The following is a 15,076-nucleotide window of genomic DNA, read 5'->3' as shown; positions in this document are numbered from 1 at the left end:
TCAGGATCTAGAGTGTAGTGAACATTTGATTTTTTTGAAACTAACATTCTGTCTTGGAAATAATTTCCTTTAATTGTGGTAGGCTTTTTGTCGTTCTTGTTTAGATGGGCAACTGGGCTGCTAAGGATTAGAAGATTCTAACTAATTTATACTGAAATCAAAACAAACCATTGTGTTCAAGGAAAGACTAGATGTTATGTTGAGGAACATGGTTTAGTGGGAGCTATTGGTAACAGGTGAACAGTTGGACTGGATGATCTTTTAGGTCTTTTCCAACCTTCATGATTCTATGATTTCTCCTCATTTTACTAGAGAGCAGCTGAGGACAGTATTTAACTGGAGGCAGTAACATACAAGGAAATTAAACAGAACAACCTCTGCAATCAATATCAGTAACCAAGACAATCCAAACCTTTCATAATATGCCAGTGTAGTTTAACTTTCTCAGATGAGCACTTCAACCACTTCAATTCTATGTTAGGAATATTGTTAGTATTACATTATGTGCTGAGTCCTAGGATGAAAGTCCATCTCAGCAAAGCTTACTCTGCATACCAAATGCATGAGTGCAAGGAATGGTGCAGTATGACTACAGCAATAGTAGAATCTGTCAAGCCACTGAAATTACACTGACTTGTTCCTATTTCAGGACAGGATACCAGTAACAGAGCAAAGAATGGCACTTTTTGTTTGCCAGGATGCTACACCTTAACTACTGAATCATCTTCAGAATCACACACAGTCTACTTCTACCTTAACTGATCAAAGGAAACAAAACTCTTCTACGACATTTATGCAGAATCTTTTGAAAACATAAACAAATTAGTATTACTCTTAATTAGGAAGAAAATGAGTAGTAACAAGCAGGTGCTATATACACACAGCTGGTTTTGTGGAATTCAGTTGCTATTCTGTGCATTCAGGAGGTGACTAACGTACTTGCAACTTATCCCATTTCTTTCCTGTGAGAAAGGACTTTTAGGAGAAACCAAAGATTGAAATTTCAGTGACTACTTGAAAATCTAACCCATTAGTTAAAGCAGATCTGAAAGGAAAAAATTAGAGAAGCAGAAAGCACCAGTCTCACTGTAAGAACCTTTCAGGTACTGGAAGAGGGTGATAAGGTCTCCCCTCAGCCTCCTTTTCCCCAGACTCAACAGCCCCAGCTTTCTAAGCCTCTCCTCATAGGGCTGATTCTCCAGGCCCTTCACGAGCCTCGTTGCCCTTCTCTGGACATGCTCCAGTACCTCCATGTCTTTCCCGTGCTGAGGTGCCCAAAACTGAACACAGTACTCGAGGTGAGCCCTCACCAATGCCAAGTACAGGGGCAGGATGACTTCCCTAGTCCTGCTCACCACACCATTGATGTCAGTCATGTGATCAATAATGTCAGCCATGTAATTGCACTTAAATAATGAGAGTTGAACAGGAAGGAAACATGATGGAAGTAAACTCCTTTGTCACCAACAGCATTTAAAAGACTGAGGACAGCTATGAAAGTTGGGATTCTCCTATAGCATTTGTGAATATTAGATTTCTTATTGGTTTATTAAACTCCTTATGTCAGTAATGAAACATGCTGAAGGACACTGTAACAACTGTCACTTCTAGATGAAGCTGGAAAAAAAAAAAAATCAGAACAATATATTTCTTATTCAATTGTTCTTCTAGCTATGAAGAAAGAATAAAAACAGACTAATCTCTTACCGGCTTGGGGTTAGCCGAGAATCCAGGCTGCCAGACTTCATGGTAATAGTGTCAGTAAAAAGCACATCCTTTGCGGGAGATGCTAAGGCTTCTGAATGAGAGAGTGAAGGATGCATCCTCTGTTGCTGTAAGCGTTTTAGTGTAGCATAACCAAAGGCATCTCGAGAACTTGTGTAGCTAAAGTTATAGTCAGCAAGACTTTTTATTGTAGCAAGAGAAGGAGCTTTAAGAGACTGGGCTCTCCGAGGAAGTGTATGAGAAGATCCCGGTGGTACCAGGGATACAGAGTTTGATTTTGAGAGAGGCAGATGGTTAGACTGTGGTGTTGAACAGTGGCTAGGTTTAACTGTTTTTGTGCTTACCACAGTACTCAAACTTCCACAGTCAGTGTCTACATTTGTAGTGTCCACACCTACAGTCTCCCTTGAAGGGCTAGAACTCATTGAACTTATGCCACTTGTTGTTGTATCTGTATTAAAACTTAAACTACGACTCTTGAAATGTGTTTGCGTAGTACCATCCCCTATTAGCCTTTCTCTGCTTGTATTTTCTCGGTGAATTTCATTTCCAAGACCTTTTGGCAGCTTCAAATCATTTTCTCCAATACTTGGGGTACTATCAGTATCCTCTTTTGTTGGAAGTAAGCACATGGAAGTTTCCGTTGGTAAAGTCTGGATTTTTGGAACTCTGAAAACAGGGTTGAATTCTTCTCCAGAAGGAAAGTCTAAGGAAGGTTCTGTTACAGTACGATTTCGCCTCAGGCTTGATTTACTGTCAGATGATGTCAGCTTTCCTCCTTTTGGATCACTGCTACTTCTGTGCTTTTTATTCGGTAGAGTAAGAGAGTTTAGAATGCGATTTTTCACAATTCTGCTAGATGAAAAAAAGGGAAAAGGACTACGGTCTTTCTCCTTTGAAGGCCCAGGTCTGTCATAAAATATCTGTTCTGCATCTTCTGTAATATCTAGGAAAAATGTACTAGTAGAAGTACTACCAAAACGGTCATCCTCCATGATGAACATACCTGAAATCATGAGAAGCTTGTCAATTAAAAAGGACATTTCTCCAATGTGCATCAATTAAGTCATGAAAAAACAACCTCATGAACAAAGTTAGAATTGTAGTGTGTACTGCTTATTGTTATTTTCAATTGAACCTTTTTTTTTTTTTTTTCTTCAGAACTTAGTATGGCAAATTAAATAACTTCAGGAACACTCATGCTGAAACTTGCTTTAAAAGTAAAGCCACACTATCTTACTTCAGTGAATGCATCCAGATACTAAGATTACACATGGTACATTCCTTTAATGGTATCTAAATATGGTATATATATGAATTCATATTTAAAAATATCAGTAACACTACAGTCTAAATATAGCAATGCTTGTGTGTATCTATATACTTCTAGACATTCCTTTGAGGAAAATCATGTAAATGTACATCTAGAGCATGGAGTTTTCTGTAGGGTATTGCATCAAGCTGTCAAGACCTGACTATGAATTTCTAGCTTACCTTAACGTTTAAGTTTCTTACCTCTACGTTAAATGTAATTCTGAAGTACTGCTTTGTTTCTTCTCACTTATCTATCTTTCTGAAAACAGAAAACCTTCCATGCTTTCACTCTTGTTCCTTGCTGATATCACTTTGAAACTATTTACCTAACATCACACTTGTCAAAAGACTGAAACAAAAAAACATTTGTTTCACTTTCTGGTTCAAATTTATTTATTTATTTTTACACTTACTGGAAGGTGCAGATTCACTTTCACTGTTATGCCTAGAACTGGTGGACTCAGAGTTTAAACTAAGAGTGCTGGGTATAGAAGAAAGTTCATTGCAGAGCTGCTCCATGTCATCAGGAACCACTGGCCAAGGCTGTCTACGACTATGTCTTACTGCATCCCAGTTGTGATGCTTCAAAATGTCACATCCTTGTTTAGTTTTGGCTATCAGACCAAGCACGTAGACACAGGTTCTGTATTTAATACATACATAGAGAAAATAACAATAATAGCATCAAATTTAACTCAACATTTTTTCTTTTTTATAAGGAAATACTTTCAGAACAATTCAGTACATACTTTACAAAATTATCACATAGTTTTTGTTTGCAGTTTTCATTTGTAAGTTAACAGAAAACTAAAAAATGAAATAAAGTATCTGAAATTCATTGAAAAAAAATCTACCATCCAAAAATAAAGCACTTTCTACTTTTGAACTTCCTAAATAATTTTGAGAATTTTCTCAAAATATGTTATCAGTAATACTTAATAACTGATTTCCAAGTAGCAAAAAAACATCTACATGAAAGAAGCAAGAGTATTTGAAAGCATTCTGGGACTGCAATCTAAAAATTTTGTTTAGAAGTTAAATACACATACCCTCTAACAGAGAGAACCTCACAATGCTGGGCAAGTGCCATTATATCTGGAATTACATTCTCCTCTTGAAGCAAGTTAAGACCCCAATTTGATGATCCAATGTTACCCTGGAATAAAATAGTTTGTCAGAAAAGTTTTGAGTTTGATGTGATCTGCAACATCTATGAAAAAACGCCCTCAACACTTTTGTCAGTGATATGGTTTCTAGCATCATCCTCTCAAAGATTTAAGAAAACTGAGCATTTTCTCTCCTTTTAATCTCAGTCATGCAAATCCAGTAAAAGACTCAGGATACTATGTACAACTCAAACTGCTAACTACTACACACTCCTCAACCTACCAATTCTACTACAGCCAGCATTAAAATCTTAGTTTACTTATTTTACTTACCTCTCAAATAAGCATTTTTTACATTATTAAACATTTGTTCAAGATAAGTATTAGAAAAGAAAATTTGAAGGCAACAGGAAAAAAGGGAACAATCAAGGTGATCAAGCAGCTTTGGAATTATAGCTTGAATAAGAAAAGACACCATGTTTTACTCAGCGTTATCCCCAGTACCAGAGAGAGGTTAAGACTATATTCACAAACCTCAACTATGGAAGCAAGCTTTCCTGTAGAAACATATTGTGGAACACAGTCTGGAATCAGAAGTTACAACCTGCTGACACTGTCACTACATGCTGAATTTTTTTTTTTTTTTTTTTTTTTTTAAAACAGTAATAGCTAAAGCAGTGACACAAAACGCTTAGAAAAAATATACATAGTGAACAAAATTCATATGATATTTCAGTTACGATATAAAAAAAGGAGGGAAGAAGCAAATATTTTTTAGAAGAATTTGTAAACAATGGTTTTAAAGGATTTTGTTCAGTTACTTCAGAATACAAAGTTGTAACAGAACTCAAGCCACTGTAAAAAGATTGTAAACATGTTACTAACCAAGGCCCAAAGGGCTGCTTTCAGCTGCTTAATTCCTTCCCACTTATCCAGCATTGGGGAACGAACAGTGTAACTCAGATCCGTAACAATACTCTGAAGGAGAAAAAAAAAAAAAGAAGAAAAAGCAGTCAGCTGAAAATGAAGAGACCTCATCTAATTAGGTTATCTTATATACTTTTTAAATTACTGCTTTATGTTTGCTGAAAATGCATCTCACTGTGAATAGCAGTAGCTCTGGCATAATAAGCCTAAGTTAAGAGGAAAAGTAATGTAGGTAAAAACATCAATAATCTGATGCATGCATTAATAAATATGAGGTTATCTCTGATTTTATAAAGGAAAACTTCTTCCACAACATAAGCGCTCACAAAGTTTTTAAATACTAGAGACAATTCACCTTTTTGCAAATTCACTTTAAAAATCACTTCAAATAATAAGTAAACAGCTTTTTTTTTTTTTTAAACATTTCTTAGATATCTGAAAGAACGTTTTATTACCTCAACTCTATGCATTTATACGCATGAAAGGATAGACAATTCTAGCACTAAAAAAGGCACTAAACTATATTTCTACTACCAATTTGCTTCCCATTGTTTCTTTCTTTTTTTTTTTTTTTTTAACTGGTCATTTTAAGAAAAATACTGCAAGGTATTTCTCTGATATTTCAGTGTCAGGAAAGAATTTTGCATTAGTCTGGATGGAAAGGTTCACAAAATTATGGCCCTGTAACACATCAGTTTTACAATCTACTTATTTTGTAGTCACTGTTTAACTGACATCTCTTAAAACACATTCCTTAAAAAAAGGAATGCTGTACACTAAAATCCTTCAAGTTATAAATCATTATAATCCTTACCTGAGACTCCAGTAAATGGCAGCCTGTTTTATGGTGCACCAGTTGGCCATAAAGGTGAACTGGCAGGTAGACATGTGGCCGCTGTAATCTGGTGGGGGGAAAAAAAAACACCTTTCCCAGAAATTTTGAAATTATCTATTAAAATAAATTATGCTGAAGTGTAATGCAGTAATGCAGTGAGTTACTCTTTTTTTTTTTTTTTAAATGAAGATTTTTGTAAACAGTGTTTACCTTTGGTTGCTCCGACGAACATAGTTATCACCATCAACAGGTTTGCGATACGTTGTAAGTGCTTCATTAAGTTGTTCTTCAATCAACTCAACATACTTTAAGTTATACTCCTAAAAGAATATAAAGTTTGACACTATACATTTTGGTGGCTTATTTTTTATTGTATGATACTTTATAAAGAAGGAAAATAAGAATTGCTTCTTAATTAAAGCTGAGCTTCTTTATTATCTGAACGTGTGCCCTCCAAAATAACCATAACTTGACATTAGGACTTCACAGAAAACTCTAAGTATCTCAGAAAAACTGTTAGAAGGAACAGAAGAAATGTATCACACCTAACTTTAACCTGAAAAACCTCATCAGACCCTAATACATTTCAGTATACATAATATTGTTTATAAACTAGTAAAAAAATTGCCTAACAGCCCATATAATTGTGACCATTCACAAAATAATTACCACCTCAGGAAAATAAATGTCAACACTGCAAAAACAAAATCATCCATGAAGACTAATTTTAGTCTGCCAACAATGTATGTATGTGATTCTAAAAGTAATGCCTTGTTTGTTTTCATGCAAATGACAACATGCACAAAGAGCAAGTTCTCAGCTATAAAATGCTTAGGTAATTCCCATTTTCTGGTGTGACAGCTGTGCATGGCCACATGAAAAACAAGTTTTTCTTCCACATCCCAGCCAACACCCCACCAGTGGTGTGTCCCACTGTGCTATCACCCAGTGTTTGGTGTCCATAAACATTCCACAGGTGCAAATGAATGTAAACAGGAGCCATTTTTTCCACATGGAGGTGTTCAATGACACACCTTTGCTTCCTATGTACTTCCATGTCAGATACCATTTTGTTGGATTGCCTCTCTGCTGCAGTTTGCTGCACAGCAACAAAGTGCAACAGGATATTGGTGGGAAGACTCAACCTACCTCTACTGCCATACCACGAACATCTGACTCTGATATTGTGGAAAAACATAATAAAATAAGAGGCAATACTTTCAGAGCAAACTATTTTTTATTCATTCTTTTTAAATGCGTCTTGTGTTCTTATCTACTCTCTAACAGCATAGGCTAATACCATCTTCATGAGATTTGGATATAACTTTAATTACCTACCATCAGTGTTGACAAGCATCTTGAAAAGCAGTATTCCTTTCCACATTTCTCTATGTAAGACTTAAAACAACCTATTTTAGAAAGTCATTACTCTCAATGTATTAATTGGAGAAGCAAATCTATATAAAAGTCTGGGGTAAAAGAGTACCCATCTACAGAGGAGTAATGCAACTCTAAGACCAAGTTGGCAAGCTTTATCAGCCAATTCCTAAGTCACTGAGGGAATACATGTACTGGAATTAGTAATGCACATGTAAATCTATAATATTTTAAATTACACTTAGCCCTCTCAAATGTGTTCATATAAGTTCCCTCTTCCTAATTCCAAGCAAACACACTTTTATTCTTTGTATTACCTTTTGCCATTTTTCCATTTGCTTTGTTACGTAGCCTCTTTCATTCAGATATGAAAACCCCTTTGGAATGGACAGAAACCTGCAAAGAGTAACATCGGATAGTCAATACCAAACTTCAATCACATAGTATAAATAAAACCCAAATGCTTATTACTTCCACAGTGTGAATTTCAACAGCATACTCAATACACTTACCTTAGGAGTAGAAGCAAACCCTTGTCTCCAAGGTGAGATAGAGCTGGTTTCATTTGGATAAGGGCATGAAGATTGGCCTAAGATATTTAAAAACACATAAGTAATATCAGAGCATTATGATCCTCTAGAAACTATGATTACAATCACCTGCCAGTCTGATAAAAGGAAGTATCAAACAGCACTCATCATTATATCATCCACTTTTGCTACCTTCTGTCATGACGTACGTAATTATTTAAAAAAAAAAGTATAATTATAAAAATTTATTAAGACTGAGTAAATATTTATAGTAAGCATAATCTACTTCCTATTGTTATTAGTGGTGCAGTTTGTAAACCACATGCAGAAAAGCGTATTATTACTAAGACTGTCAAGGACAATCAAGAGAACAAGGAATGAAAAGCTGCCTGAACTTCTTTATTACTGGAGAGGGTAGGAAACACCTTAGAGTTGCATACCACACAGAGATAGAAAAGGGAAAAGACGCTCACCTTGTCTTCACATGCCTCATCTAAAATATCAAGTGCCTCAGAAGAAATAGTTTTATTTTTATCGTGTAACTGGGTCACCAGTAACTCAATCCCCCAGTTGCTGAAGAACTCTACATTTGCTCTCAGTAATACTCTTAAGTGTTTTGTTGCATACAGCCTGCAGCTCTGCAAAAGCAAGGACAATAATTTTTTTTTTTTTAATGGAAGAAACATAGTTAATGAGGTTAATGATTTATCACTTCTGAAAATACATTTTCAATTATCATATTTTACAGAAAATAACTGTAATGAACACCTTATGCATTAAAACTATAGTCCATGACAGAACTACAGTGAAAACAACAAATTTGAATCTGAAATCATTAGTAACCTGGTCACTGCTGAATCCTACTTCATGTCTCTAGTGTTCTTATACTTCTAAGGCTATGATACCTCTAAACTAATAAATTTTCTATTTGTTAATCTATAATAGATCTGTACTGAGGAGATACACAGTATCTGTATTAAAAGAGACAAATGAATTGGTCCAGACTGGGAAGTATATTGTTTTCTGGAATGATCTGTCCTCCTGAAATACTTAGTAAATGGGATTTCACCAAAAACAAGAGTATGAAGCATGAATCTTGTTTCATTATTTCATCTTCAAATACTTGCTTATTTTTACTTATTCAACATATATGGGCTTATTTTTTTCAGAGGGGAGGTTAAGGGCACTCTGGCTGCCCTGTCTGGAGGTAACCAAGAGGTGACCTCACTGCTCCCTCCAACTCCCTGAGGAAGGGAAAGAGAGCGAGGTACCAGGCTCTGCTCCTGTAAACCAATGTTAGGACGGGAATGGAAAAGAGTTGTATCAAGGGGAGATTCAGATTGGACATAAGAAATTCCGGGTAAAACTGGAACAAGCCTAGAAATGTAGCTGATATCTCATGTCTGTCAGTGTTCAAGAAGCATTAGGGTAATTAGGGTAATGCCCTCAATATAACCTCAGGTTAGCCCTAAAGGGCTCAGGCTGTTGGATTCAATACTTCCAAGTCCCTTCTTAGCCTAATCCATACATATTCAGTTAAAGCAAGAAAATGAGCATATTTAGCTCATGAAATGAGAAATATTTCATACACAACATTTCAAAATTGAATCTGAAACACAAGAAGCCTTATTGGAGGTGGTCTTTTACGCTCAGTTCCATGCCTCATTAAACCTAATTCAGAAGCAAGAGACAGCACACAATCAAAATCATAATCCAATATCTGGATGGTGAATTAAGAGAAACTCTTCCACAGGCACTAGTTTGTTTACTACACAGACTCTAGCCATTCTTCTAGGTTCTTATCAGAAATTCTTAAATAGACAAGTGGAATAGCTTGTGATTGTCTTATTTTAACTGGATGCTTTTAATTGATTTCAGTACTCACTTGTTCAAGATGGCAGATTGCTAGTACTAGTAGTATATATATACACTCCCTATGTTTCTGAAGAATGAAGGGCATAAAGTGGAATGAGTTTCAATTTCTCCTTATCATGCTCTCTAAACACAAAAGGAGTGCTGTATCTTGTACACTGTTTTAGAAGTCTACATAATAAAGCCCATAAATGGCAAACACCTCCCCTAACACCTAATAAAGATTTACTTTCAAATTATTCTTCAGTTAATGGAACAACTCATGCAAGCATGTCACTTCAATATTTTCCTTATTCTTTTGAACACCATCTTCTCCTAGAACAGACTACTCCTTCCACGTTCTGGATGAGACTTACAGGCTTATTAATCACAATAGCTCAAAAACATCACCTATACCACTAAACTACAGTTAATACAGCTGATCCAAAACAACCAAAGAAATCAGACAATGTTGCTAAATTCAAGTATCAAGAGACTGTACTGGCAATATTTGTACACAAGCATTGCCAAAGGGCTTTCCAACAAGTTCAGATTCTGCTTCTTGGTCAAGCAGAATTTAGGGACATTTTCTCAAAATTCACAGAATCATAGAATCAGAAGGTTGGAAAGGACCTACAAGATCATCTAGTCCAACCATCCTCCAACTGCCATTGCTACCACAAGCCGCTAAACCATATCTCGTACCTAAAATTCCATCAGTTCAGTTATCACCATAAGAATGCATGTTGCTAGGCACATAGAAAGCAGGAAAAGAGTTTAAGGAAGTTAATTATTGATGTATGAAATCATGTGTGGTTGACAGAATCCATTTCTTCTGGCTGAGATAGTCTGCTTTATTTGTATTTTGTCTCTTTCAGATGAAAAAAAAAAAAAAAAAAAAAAAGAGGTCCCTTTCAATTAAGAATTCCAAGCAGGTCAGCTAATCAGGAAACAATGCCCTGCAGCAGCTTTACCATTACCCAATGTTCAAAAGACCAATAATGGAAGCTTCACTACTTAAGTGGTTCAGAAGGTAATTTTTCCTTTTTTTTCCCTTGTATTATCACAGAACAAAGATTCAAGCTTTAATTTTTTTCAGTATTTCCTAACTTTACTTTTGTGAAGTCTATTCCCCTTGGAACATACTTGGCACACACATTTTAAGAGTAATTACCTATGTATGAAGTATCTGTTTGAATGACTTCAAGCACTGAGTACAAATACAGTAGAAGGTGTGAAGTCCATTGTAATTTCAAGAGCTACATGAACATGACTTTTATGCTTATTTTGTGTTTATTTATACTAAACACATAATACAAAATCCCATCTGAATTCATGCAACATCTTAAAAATGTTACAATCTTGGATAACAAAGTGGCAAACAGAAATGTACATAAACTGAAGAGAACTTACATCTGTAGCTGCTGTCAGAATTTTAGAAAGGATGACTCTTGCTAAGCCATCTCTGCTGTAATCCAAACTGGAAACAGTCAGTTTTAATAAATGATCTTGGTTCTTCAAAGAACAAAGATTAAGAAGACTGTCAAGGGGAAAAAGAAAATATCAGTATTTAAATCCAGTAATATTCACTTACTTAATCAACAATTTCAACTTAGCCTTCTGAACATTTAATTTAATAGATACAGAATTCAAAGTAAATTCCTATATTCAGTGATTTAAACTATTAAAACTGTTGGGGGGGGGGGGGAGGGGGGGAAATAAAACACGGAATGGCAGGAGAAAAAAAAAAAAACTTTTAAAATGGTTCTGTAGCAGTTTTGTCAGCACATTGCATTAGTAATTATTACAAAAATAAATGTTTATAAAGAGCTGTTAACAATTCTTCACTCTAAAGCTGTAAAACTGTATGGATTTCATTATCTTAAAAAGATTTCATTATCTTAAAAAGAAACCAACAAAATAGAAACTGACTTCTTCACCAGCCCACCGAGAAAAATTCATAAAGTAAACAAAATCCACCTGACAAACAGGGAGTTTCTACTTGATGTAATCCCAAGAATTTTGAAGTCTCTAGCTTTACAGATAGCAGCCCTCATACACAGTTTACAAGCTCTGCAACGATTATAACTGCAAGCACAATTCAAACAGAACAAAAACACCTACCATTGAAACACGTTGCATTTTTCAAGCATTTTGACTCCATGAGGGTGACAAGAAAGAGTACCAAAAAACAGAAAATAGTGCTGACTAAGGGTATTCAGTAATCCATTATTTTGAAGACTACGTTCAGGTTTCATTCCTGATGAAGCATTGAGCCAATTAACAATATCTTTTACCAGCTCCTCCAGATAACCTTGTCCGTCCTAAGAAAACAAAGAGTAAAAGCATTTACTAGAAAGAAAACTAGTACTCTCTTTACTGAAATCTGCCATTTTGAGCTTTGTGAATGTACAAGCAATTACAGACACAAAATAGAAAGGCTGATGGTCAAACAATTTAGACTAAAAAGTTATAAACATTTATGAATATACTTGTTTGTTCCAGGAAAAGGACTGTTCAATGATATTTTCCCTGGTCTTATGATTCAAGGCATAAGCCTTCAACACGGAAGGAAGGAAGGACAGAAAGGAAGGACGCATGTAGCAAGAACATAAAACAACTGAACTAAACAAAAAATCCCTCCAGAATTAAAAAAAAATGCATTTAATAAAACAACTTATACCTCCCCCACATCTCATCTGGACAATTCAGGATTTTAAGTTACATTTCTTAAGTATGTTGTTCACTTTTGGTTTAATGCAAAAAAAGTTTACCTAAGTTTTTACTCAAATGTAGGGTTTTTCCTTTTATGCATTCTCCCTTGATAATGAAAGTCTCTTACCTCTTCTGATTCAAGAAGAAATTCAGTAAACTGACAACCCACTACAGTGAGCTGCTTAGCCTTGGCATAGTCCAGATCCAGATTGGCATACAGTTTACTGCTAGGCTTATAGAAATACAACAACCTCCTTACAAACCTATGGAAAGTATGAAGTAACATTATTTTTCAGAAAGAGAAGAAATTCCTAGCAGTACAAATTGATTCTGCTATGAAAAATATTTTATCACTTGTTGCTTATTGACAATAAATTTACAGAAGCCATTAAAAGAGAGTAGCAGGTACACTACTGGGTCTATCCAGACAATTTCAAAGATGTCACTGCACTGTGTGTCACAAAGGATTTTCATGCCCGAAAAGTATGCAAAGGAACTCAATCTCTATGATCTTAAAGATCTTAAAAACCGCAGGTTTCTTCTTGTTTACATAATTTAGTTTGCTATAATTTATCCAGTGCCAAGAGCTAAACAATAACCCCACATGTCCTAATGTTTGTGTGACGTGACTTTTAATCAACTATTAATGTATTTATGCGTTAACATTATTTTCACTCACTTCACTTAAGCATTTCTGAAGCATAACAGTGCTAGCAATTCTGCTAGCAAATAGAGACTCACTAGGCAAAAGAACTTCATCTCTGCACTGCAGAAATAAAACTTGAGCAGAGCTTCCCCCTACCACTTATTAGTACAAAAATAAATTCATATTTGTGCTTTAAAACAATATTGTGCCTAAAGGTCAAAGCATTAAGGAAGTTAATATGGCACCGCCTATAGCTAAAAAAGTGAGAGTAGACAACTATCCCAGTTCTAAACAGAGGACAGAGGACCAAGTACAAATGAAATCTAAGAATTTCACATTTTTTCAAATAAAGGGTAATTTATTTCCTATTAGCAATGTATGTATTACTGCCTATATTTATAAATGAGTCTATTATACATGAGTGCAAATATATAAACACACATGCATACACTGCATGAATGGTGTGCCTGAGATTAGGTAATCTATATGAAAACACTGCAGTTTTCTTTTAATAGTGTTTCTGCCCTATTTTCTGGCTAACAGTAAAATAAATATATAAAATGTTTTCAAAAATAGAAAATTACAGAAAAATCCTCAACAGTGAAACTTTTAATTAAAACAGCAGCAGCATTTCACAGCCATTAAAACATGTAACCCATAATCCTCTATAAGTTTTATTCCATCTTAACTCCACATTTTCTAATTTCCTCACTGAACAATGCCCAACTGCACTGCAAAACGAGGGGCACAGTAGCACTGTCCCAGGCAGGTAGGTAGAGAGGTGGGTATCACAGACAGGACTGCAGACACTCCTTTAGAGAAGCAATATTAGAAAGCCAACAGACTTGGCAAGGTATCCTTTACCACACAGTACAGATAAGCAATTTATGTTCAAGTATGTGGAAGGGGGGGGGGGGGGGGGGGGGGGAAGGGAACACCAATAAAACCATAAAAAGCTACAAAAAATTAAAACTATGATTACAATGAGAATATCTCTTAGGCAGGAAGCACTATATAAAAACAGATGTATTACTTTCCAGTAAAAGTTTGAGGTGGAACAGATTGAGCCTTTCAGTTTTAGGTTTTCCCTCAGACCTCTGAAGAAGTAGCTTTCCATGCATACCACTGCAGAACTACTCTTCCAAACAGTTTATTTAAATCGAATCAGTTTTTGGAATGTATGTTAATAGTAACATCCAAGAAATAGCAAGGAACAATTACCACAAAAGCACACTAATAACATAAATATCTTAACGTGAATAGATGTGAAAGAAACGAGAGATGTAGTATTATGTTCTCAGTCTGCTTCTTTGTTTTGTTTGATTGTCTCAAGTTGCACATTCTTCCAACTAGCAACTAGAAACATCTTCCTCTTGGATTTTGATGACACATGTAACAGTACTACACAACCATACGTCTATTTCATCAAAAGTTGTGAAGTGTTGTCATCAGACACTACTGTATTAGTTTAAACTTTAAAATTAAATAGGGTTTTGTACAACTTGAATGATCTTTGTTCAGTGAATATGTATATATGAAGTATGCACAGAAAAGAAATCACTATATCTTAGAGACCTGCTTGCTTGCTTAATACAAATGCTGAGATGTAAATCTTTACTGTTTTGCTGCTAATGTACAGATTAAGTTTTAGAAATGTGACATCTCCAAGAAATACCGTATTGAAATTACAAAGGACAGTTTTTCCAATTTCTTTCTTCAATGCAAGTCTATGTAATTTTTACATACCTGTGCAATTGTTCATCTTTATAGTTCCTTAGATTTACATTTGGCCACTAGAAAAATAGCAAATATAGCATTACATGAAACTTGTACATCAACTGTTGGTTAATCACTATTGTTTACTCATTTCTACTGTATTCAGCTAATATTCTGAAGTATAAGAATCCCTGCATCTAATGTTACCTATATTAAAGAAAACAATCTATTTTATTGAGAAGTCCACACTTCTTGCTCCTGTAGCTATTCAATTTTTTCTGGGATCGGAGCGGTAATGTTGGATGCATGCTATGTGAACAAGTCCAAAATTCCA

At 35.2% G+C, this 15,076-nt stretch overlaps 1 protein-coding gene across 5 annotated transcripts in view; it reads right to left on the bottom strand.

Moving 5' to 3' along the window:
• The window catches only part of RICTOR (RPTOR independent companion of MTOR complex 2), a 70,561-nt gene that overhangs the window by 12,008 nt on the left and 43,477 nt on the right, over positions 1–15,076 (bottom strand). For all 5 annotated transcript variants that reach the window (XM_015848496.3, XM_015848498.3, XM_085530158.1 and 2 more), the window contains 13 exons: positions 14,773–14,819; positions 12,508–12,643; positions 11,790–11,989; positions 11,079–11,205; positions 8,288–8,452; positions 7,797–7,873; positions 7,602–7,680; positions 6,118–6,227; positions 5,887–5,974; positions 5,031–5,123; positions 4,089–4,195; positions 3,453–3,682; positions 1,708–2,731 (listed from right to left, as the gene is read on the bottom strand). In XM_015848496.3, coding sequence (XP_015703982.2) covers positions 1,708–2,731; positions 3,453–3,682; positions 4,089–4,195; positions 5,031–5,123; positions 5,887–5,974; positions 6,118–6,227; positions 7,602–7,680; positions 7,797–7,873; positions 8,288–8,452; positions 11,079–11,205; positions 11,790–11,989; positions 12,508–12,643; positions 14,773–14,819 — 2,483 coding nt within the window. The remainder of the gene's footprint in view (positions 1–1,707; positions 2,732–3,452; positions 3,683–4,088; positions 4,196–5,030; positions 5,124–5,886; positions 5,975–6,117; positions 6,228–7,601; positions 7,681–7,796; positions 7,874–8,287; positions 8,453–11,078; positions 11,206–11,789; positions 11,990–12,507; positions 12,644–14,772; positions 14,820–15,076) is intronic.

The sequence above is a fragment of the Coturnix japonica genome, chromosome Z (assembly GCF_054131305.1).
Source record: "Coturnix japonica strain WE chromosome Z, WE-NBRP24, whole genome shotgun sequence".
In the NCBI taxonomy this organism is placed as follows: Eukaryota; Metazoa; Chordata; class Aves; order Galliformes; family Phasianidae; genus Coturnix; species Coturnix japonica.
This window is presented reverse-complemented; position numbering and strand designations above follow the sequence as displayed.